Source organism: Pteropus vampyrus, unplaced genomic scaffold, assembly GCF_000151845.1.
Source record: "Pteropus vampyrus isolate Shadow unplaced genomic scaffold, Pvam_2.0 Scaffold431, whole genome shotgun sequence".
Lineage (NCBI taxonomy): Eukaryota > Metazoa > Chordata > Mammalia > Chiroptera > Pteropodidae > Pteropus > Pteropus vampyrus.
This window is the reverse complement of record NW_011889212.1, coordinates 329,303-337,882: the sequence shown is the minus strand read 5'-3', so window position 1 is coordinate 337,882 and position 8,580 is coordinate 329,303. Positions and strand designations below refer to the sequence as shown.

Genomic DNA, 8,580 nt, shown 5'->3' with positions numbered 1-8,580 from the left:
AGATATAATGATGCTTTCACAGTGTGTTAACTATAAATGACTAATTATTTTATCTCCACTTTTTACTTTTATTTATAAAAACTTCAGTTTGCCTCTATATTCCTTGAGCTTTTATGTTTCTGGAACAAAATCTAGAAGTTTGTGAGCAGTCTCTGAGGACTCATTCCCAGAGCTCTGTGTAAAATTGGGATTAAATGGAATTTATCCTTAGAAAAATCTCTTAGGTACTAGAAGCATAATATAAACATGCCCTCCATGTGATGCTCAAAGAGAGGAGTAAATACTGTGCTGTTTGATGCTTTATGTAAGTGTCAATTGCTATGGAAGAGATCAGTGATTTTTAGAGAATAAATGTGGGAGTAAATGGAAAGATACATGGGCAGAGCAGGCTGAGAGCTGGACAATGTGGCCAACTAGGGAGGAAAAATAAAATGTGTGTGTATGTGTGTGTGTTTAAATGGTGATGAGATTATCTTTAAAATCTCTTAGAAAGATCCAAAGCATTTAATATATTCTTGTCATTTACACTGGATGAAATAAGTAAATTCACAGCAAGAGAAAGGAATGAGGCTAGTGGGGACTTACTGTTGAGAGAGGGCTTCTAGTGTTGCTCTAGAATAAGCAACAGGGACACAATAACCTTGGCTTTGGCCATCATCTTTCTGCTAGGCAATGTTTTTTAAACTGGCCAGGATGTCTACAGTTTTATAGAATACAAGTAAGAGCCAGTGCACCTGGCAGCACTCATTCTCTCTTGGACTGAACTCAGAAAAGATAGTTTATTATTATTTTTTAACCTTGGTATGTTTTCTATATTATAAAACAGATAATTAAAATGATAAAAAAGTGAAACTATACTAAGGACAAAAGGAATGATTTCTATGCTTTAATTGCAATTGCAGTACCACACACCCTAGGCTGTTTCTTTACCTCATTCTGAGTGGCTTGATTTGTTCTGCAGCATTTTGAAGTCATTGTTTAAGTATCTTTCTCTATCCCCTTTAGATAATTGCACAAGTGGATTCTTCTCTTCGAGAAAGCTGTAAAAAACAACTTCTCTAGTACCCAAACCATCTGAGGTCTTCAGGGTTTTCTATCCTGATTTTCAGGGTCTTGAACTGGTAGGGGAAGTAACCAAGCAAGTGTTTGTACCCTAGCATTAGTAAAATTAACACAGGTAAAATTAACAGGTGCTCTGAGAGTACCTGATATGATGTGGATGCTGAACAAATGTGGTCAAATGGCATTAGACAACTCTCCTTCACCCTTTCCCAAATGATACTCTGCAGTATGTAAGTTATGAACAATGGCTGTTTCTGCTCCTGGCCAAGCATCTCAAGGAGACAGCAACTGTCTGAGAACATGGGACTGTGTCTCTTATAATCTGATTTGCTATCTTTGAGAGGCTACTGAACTTGGGTCAGAGTTTTTACATATGTATCTCTATGGTGAATAATAAGGAGTCAGAAGAATTCAGGCTTTCATTGTGTGAGTACCTATACACTTGGATCTGTGATTCATTTTTATTATGTATTGCTTAAAGGCATTTTTGACTGCCTCTGTAGTGTATCAACTTGGCTCTCGGTGCAGTCTCAATGTTTTCAGTGTCACTCATAGAGAGTGCATCTCCTAGAGTGGAAGCACATCCTACTCTCTTCCAAAGTGAATGGCAAACTTTAATTATTAGAGGTCTGCACTGAGCTTGCTACAAGCTTACACATTTAGAATTAGAACTCAATCAGCAGGCAGAATGAAAACTCTTAATATATCCTTAATTTGGCCTATTAAATGGCTATGGGGCTGATATAATATGTCCATCAGTAAGAGGCCTGCTCATATATTAAACATGCTATTAACTCTATGCTGAAACACTGAGCTAGCAATTGGCACACCATCTCCTTCTTCCTCTGATCTCTGTTCTCCTGATATACCTCTCTCTCTCTCTCCTCCCGCTCTCTTTCATTTTTTTCTTTACAGGAGAAGCAGCTTGACTTCTTTTAATCTTTGACCAGTGACAACATGCTATATCTCAACAGGAGCCTTTTTCACCCAGCCACATTTTTCCTCATTGGAATCCCAGGTCTGGAAGAAGTCCATGCATGGATCTCTCTGCCTTTCTGCTCTGTTTACCTTGTGGCTTTACTGGGCAATGCCACAATCCTGCTAGTCATCAAGGCTGAGCAGACCCTTCGGGAGCCCATGTTCTACTTTCTGGCCATCCTTTCAACAATTGATTTGGCCCTTTCTACAACCTCTACACCTCGTATGCTGGGTATCTTCTGGTTTGATGCACACGAGATTAACTTTGGAGCTTGTGTGGCTCAGATGTTTCTGATCCACGCCTTCACTGGCATGGAGGCTGAGGTCTTACTGGCTATGGCCTTTGACCGTTATGTGGCAATTTGTGCTCCACTCCATTATACAACCATCCTGACATCCCGGGTGCTGGTGGGTATCAGTATGTGCATATTAATTCGTCCAGTCCTGCTTACACTTCCCATGATCTATCTCATCTACCGCCTACCTTTTTGTCAGGCTCGGATAATAGCTCATTCCTACTGTGAGCATATGGGCATTGCAAAGTTGTCCTGTGGAAATATTCGAATCAATGCTATCTATGGGCTCTTTGTTGTTTCCTTTTTTGTCTTGAACTTGGTCCTTATTGGTATCTCCTATGTTTACATTCTTCGTGCTGTCTTCCGCCTCCCATCCCAGGATGCACGGCTAAAAGCCCTAAGCACGTGTGGTTCTCATGTTGGAGTCATCTGTGTTTTCTATATTCCCTCAGTCTTCTCTTTCCTCACCCACCGATTTGGACACAACATACCTCGCTATATTCACATTCTTGTTGCCAATCTCTATTTGGTTATCCCACCCTCGCTCAACCCCATCATTTATGGTGTGAGAACAAAACAGATACGAGAGAGAGTTCTCTGTGTCTTTATTAAAAAATAAGACTCTTATCACATTCTTTTACTAATGATTTTGTAAGAAAGGTTTTGTGTTTGTGCCTTATTGAATATCTCCTGGTCCTAATCTGTTGCTGCCAGGTTGTGATACAAGATGATTTTTCTTAGCTTTGACTAATCAATTTTAAGACATGTGACAACTTCATTGCATCTCAAGTTAAAAGCTAATGTGCTATCTTGAAAGGAAGTTGTATGGCCTCAGTGTGCATATCTTTGTATAGAGTCCTTGATGGCATAAGGCTGCTTCAAGAACATATCTGGGTCTTCTGTGCTTTATAATTAGAGAAATGCAGCACTGAAAATTTAACCTACTTAATTAATTAACCTACTTAATTAATTAATTAACTATTTTATTCATTCATGCATGTGTTCATTTAACTTATATTAATTTTTTATTATATATCTTGAATCTTTTTAATTTCTAGGCATATATTAATGCACTGAACTGTACAAATGACTTGCCTCATGGAGCTTGCATTCTATTGCTTTTAAAAATAAGCCAAGTTCATGGGTTCAAAAAATTCATTGCCAAATTTGTAGCTTGAATAGGAATAGTCTGCCAAATATGTAAGACTCAGAGGAATGATAGGCAAAACAAACATATAATAAAAAACTATTTCTCACTAACATCAACAGTACCATCATTGACTGCCTCTCTGTGCTCAGATCCATAGCATAAGCATAAAGTGGTTTTGTAATCAAATTACAGATAGTATTTCTATCCATGTGATGCATTCTGGCCTTTGCCTATCATTTTAATCAATTTTATTCAGAATTTACATTTGACCCTAAAATATTCTATCCCCAAATCCAAGATCTTTCATCCTAGACCCATGATCTATTTCTAGTTCCCCCGCTGACTTTAATGTACAAGATATAAAAAGTATTTTTTAAAATATGAGACTTTGGGCTTTCAAAAGATTAATTCAATAATAAAATTTACCAAGGACGAAACAACAAGGAACTTTTGCACTATCAAACTTGTCACATTTAAAAATTTAATATTATTTTCTCTTTTTCAGACTTTAAAAATAAGAAACTAAAGTTTATAGCAAATATCTTTGTTCTTAAAACTCACAAATTAACAACTTTTAACATTACACTCATCTCAAAGATAATGAACTATATACAGAATTATGGTTGAAATCACCTTTGACACTGTCCCACACATTTTCTCTCTTATTTTTCCAGAGGCAAAGTCAATCATGTGTTTTTCTAACATCACAATGCAAAATATTTAGTTTACAACCAATCACAGTATTTTAATTAAATAATTTATTATTAATTTAAATAGATTAAAATTTTTTTTGTTTTATAACATTGGTTTTATTTATGTATTCATCTATTAGTCATATCATTATTTAATTAGAAAATATGCTGTGCATTCTTTCACTTATTTTTTGTACACTTTTAGATAATTTACCCAGGTTTTATACTTTAAGATAGAATTATTGGGTAGCAGGATTATAATCAACTAGATCACATTTCTGCTTTCTTGATCTTTGCTTTTGATCACTTTTTTTTTAATTTCACATTTTCCAGTATGTCCTTTTTTCCTTGACTTTTGCACCTTCCTAATTAAACTTTGTTTTTTTAACATAAAACATTAGCTTTCTAACAAACAGAACTGTAAGATAATAAATTTGTATTGATTTAAGGGGCTAAATTTCTGGTAATTTAACAGCAATATTAGAAAACTAATATAGCTTTGTTCTTAAGATCATCGCCATGGGTGCGGTAGACAAAGAAAGGTAGAGAAAATGATCTGTGATGAAGTGGCAACAAAGTATCAGACAGATGTTTATATACAGGCATCTGGAGCTGGAGCCCAGTCCTGAATTAAGGTGACTTGGGTAAGCTTTTATATTGCTTCACCAAGTCATACTAGGGGCTTCTCTGGGAGGGGGATTTGATCTTGGGCTAGGCAGTTCTTGCTAGGCAAGAGAAGAACCGAAGAGAGACAGCTGAGGACTCTCAGTAAGATTCCCAGTAGTTGGAGAAATTAGTACTTCAGATATGAAAGATGGATATAAATAACACACTGTGGTATCCACCACAAAACCCAACTAGGGTTTTGAGTAGTGGAGATATTACTGTACAACTCAATCTAATTTGTTAGGAATTTGCCATTTGTTTCTTCTTGGTCTAGCTTAAATCTTCAAGACCTAGAAAAAGATTTATATCCACCTCGTATTTGAAATATAACTATACTTTGTGTTGGCAGGTATACGCTAGGCTGCTTATTTTTGTCTTTTAATAATTGTTCCTATAGATTCTGAAGTTTACATATATGAATTATTTTTAATATCAATTTTAACATATCTAGAGTTTTTTTTTGGGGGGGGTGACAATAGTTACCTAGACAGCCACCTTGACAACAAAGACTGTCACATTATTTATTAAAAACATGAGAAACCAAATTTTTTATCATAGTCTACTTGACAATATGTCTAAGTGATGTTCTTAGTAAATATTCATTTATGATAGTTTTCATTGTTAAATTGTTGTGATCATTATTTAAACATTTTAAACTTCATAAATTAGAATGAGAATAACTGTTACCTATATAATAATGGCCCCAAATTTTGACATTGTATGTTATTTCAAAACGTGTTCTGTATGATTGACTTTTTTATTGGAATTACATAATATATTGTTTTATATATTTCAAGTGTATTTATAAATAAAAGTGTGCACATTATGTGTAGATTCCTTATATACTTTTATTTTAATGTAAGTATAATAATATGTTTGTATGAAATGCTATTTTGTCCATTTAAATATTTATTTTGTTTTTGCATTCATTCAAAACAGCATAATAAAAATTTTTGCAGGAAAGCTCATTCTATATTTTAAATAGATAATATAATTATTCAACATTTCCAGTGATATTTATTTCATCTAGACCCATTTAAAATCTCTCATTTTCTATTAGCTGGTAGTAATCCTTTAGCATTTCTTGTTCTTTAGGTCATCTGGCAATAGAATCTGTTGGTTTTTGTTTATCTCAAAATATCTTTATAGATGTTTTTATATTTTTCTAGATATATCTTTACAGATAACTCAAGAAGAAAAAAATCTGAATAGACATTTAAAATGTAAAGAAATTGAGTTAGTAATTGATCCTAGGTTCAGATATTTTCATTGATGAACTCATATGTTTAAAGAGGAATTAATATCTCACAATACTGCATAAACATTTCCAAATCATATGAGTAGAAAATACTTCCCAATTCATTCTATGAGGCCATCACCCTGATATCTAAGCCAGACAAACATATTACAAGAAAGAAAACAACAGAGTGATGTACCTTATGAATACAGACATAAAAATATTGACATAATATTAGCAAACTTAGTCCAGCAACATATAAAGAGGATTATACATCATAATTAAGTGGTATTTATCCTAGGAATTCAACATTGATTTATCACAATAAAATCAAAGTATTACACTTCATTAATAAAACAAAGGATTAAACTATATGATCATCTCCATATAGAAAAAGATTTCGACAAAAATTCAACACAAAATAATTCAGTCATTTTGGGAAACAGTTCAACTATTCATCAAGATATGAAACTTAGAGTTACCATATGATCCAGCATTTCCACTCTGAGCCATATACCCAAGAGAATTTAAAACACATGTCCACAACAAGCTTGTATGTGAATGTTCATAGTAACATTCGTCACAATAGCTCCAAAGTGGAAAAAATCCAAATGATAAATGAATAAACAAAGTACATTATATTCATACAATGGAATATTATTTGTCATAAAAGGGGTTAAGTACTGATGCATACTATGAAATAAATGAATCTCGAAAACATTATGTTGTGTGAAAGAAACCAGACACCAAGGGACACATATTGTATGATTCTATTTGTATGAAATAATCAGAATAGGCAAATCCACAATGACAGAATGGAGATTAATAGTTGCCATCAGCTGTGGGGATGAAACACTAGGGAATGACTACTAAAGGGCATAGGGTTTTTTTGTGGGGTGATGAAAACATTTTGAAATTATATACTGTAATGGTTTCATTGCTTCTGTGAATATTATGTCCTTAGCATCTCAGCTATCTCTGTAAACTGGAGACCAGAACCATTTCTATGGTTAGAGAGACCCACTCACTGAAGTGAGGGAAAGTTTGGGGTTTGAACCCTACTTAAGTGAGGGGCGGTTTTCAAAAGAAGTAGTGCCAACTCCACATAGATATATTTTCAAGTGTGTATGTAGTTACATTTGCATGAGTTGTAAGTGAAGACCTTACAACAGTCTTCTGGAACCTTCAACAGGCTTGTCGAAACACAAAATAAGCTAAAGATCCAAAAACAGAAAAAGGAAGCAGTATAATGTATCGATTTGTAGCACAGATTTTGGAATCAAACATTTGGGTTCAGTTTTCATTTTTGTTACTTTCTAGCTGTATGGCCTTGGGAAAGTTGCTAAAATTTTCTATAGCTCAAGTTTTCCATTTGTGTAATGGGAATAAACATAGTATCTATGTCATAGGGCTGCTGTTTTGAAGATTAAAGAAGTTAATGTGTTTGAACATACTCTGCACATACCTCTTAATACTTATATTTAATAATACGTTAAATAAAAGCAGTCCTTTCTGTAGCAATGGGATAATAGCTGCTGGTAGGAAGATCTCACAGGAAAAAAAAAAGGATTAAGCATATATCTTTAGGACACTTTAAATTACAAGTAAAAGGCACCTCGATTTTACTAAAATGTTAAAAGAAATTTTGTCTCACTTTAAAACAAAATAAAAATGTTAGTCTGAATTCCTTGCCACTAAGAAGCTGGTCTGATTTTTTGTCTCCAAGGAATATTTCTTTCAGTATTTTGGAGTTGACATTCTGCAACACATTTTGATCCTAAGGATGACTCTTACTACGGTCCTGGGACTTCTATCTGCAGCAACTCAGGAATAGATGTTTCATCATTCCCAAACAGCAGAAAAAGAGGAATGAACTTGTTAATGTTTCTTAGGCCATGTCCTAAAATCAGCTCTGAGTTTACCAGGTGCACATGCACACACGCACACAACAGTGTCCAGGAATTATATTATATTTATTATATTTGAATGCCATATATATTTATTATATTTGAATGCCATATATGTTTGAATGCCATATATATCTTCAAAAACGCAGAGTTTAGGGGCACTGACCTCTGTACAGTGGAAACTCCCCATATGACTTTTGACTCTCCTCAAACTTAACTACAGTGGGTGCTTCACATCCTCACATCAGGGGATTCAACCAACCCCAGATTTAGTCATTTTTTGGAACCACGGTTGGGAACCCATCATTGGGAATCTGCAGTTGGGAATGTGAAAATACTGTTTTCTATCCTCTGTTGGTTGAATCTGTGGATGTGAAACTCATGGAGAGACAGGAAAGGCTATATTTATTGAAAAAATCTGTGTATAAGTGGACCCATGCCATTCAAAACCATGTTGTTCAAGGGTCAACTGTATGTATATATGTATATATATGAAATTTAAAATTTTCAGGTTCAGTTTCAGGGTTTGTGTGATGTAACTGGAAAGACAAAAAAGTCAAAAAGATTTAACTCATGCTTTGTAGTTTGATCT

General features: G+C 34.3%; 1 protein-coding gene across 1 annotated transcript; it reads left to right on the top strand.

Annotated features, from left to right (window-relative positions):
• Positions 1–2,019: 2,019 nt before the first annotated feature.
• On the top strand, positions 2,020–2,955 carry LOC105306195 (olfactory receptor 52J3). Its single transcript, XM_011381106.1, has one exon. The coding sequence runs from the start codon at positions 2,020–2,022 to the stop codon at positions 2,953–2,955; it is 936 nt and encodes a 311-aa protein (XP_011379408.1).
• Positions 2,956–8,580: the final 5,625 nt, after the last annotated feature.

Excerpts from the sequence above, each read along its gene's own strand:
- LOC105306195 (XM_011381106.1), top strand. The coding sequence starts at position 2,020 with ATGCTATATCTCAACAGGAGCCTTTTTCACCCAGCCACATTTTTCCTC.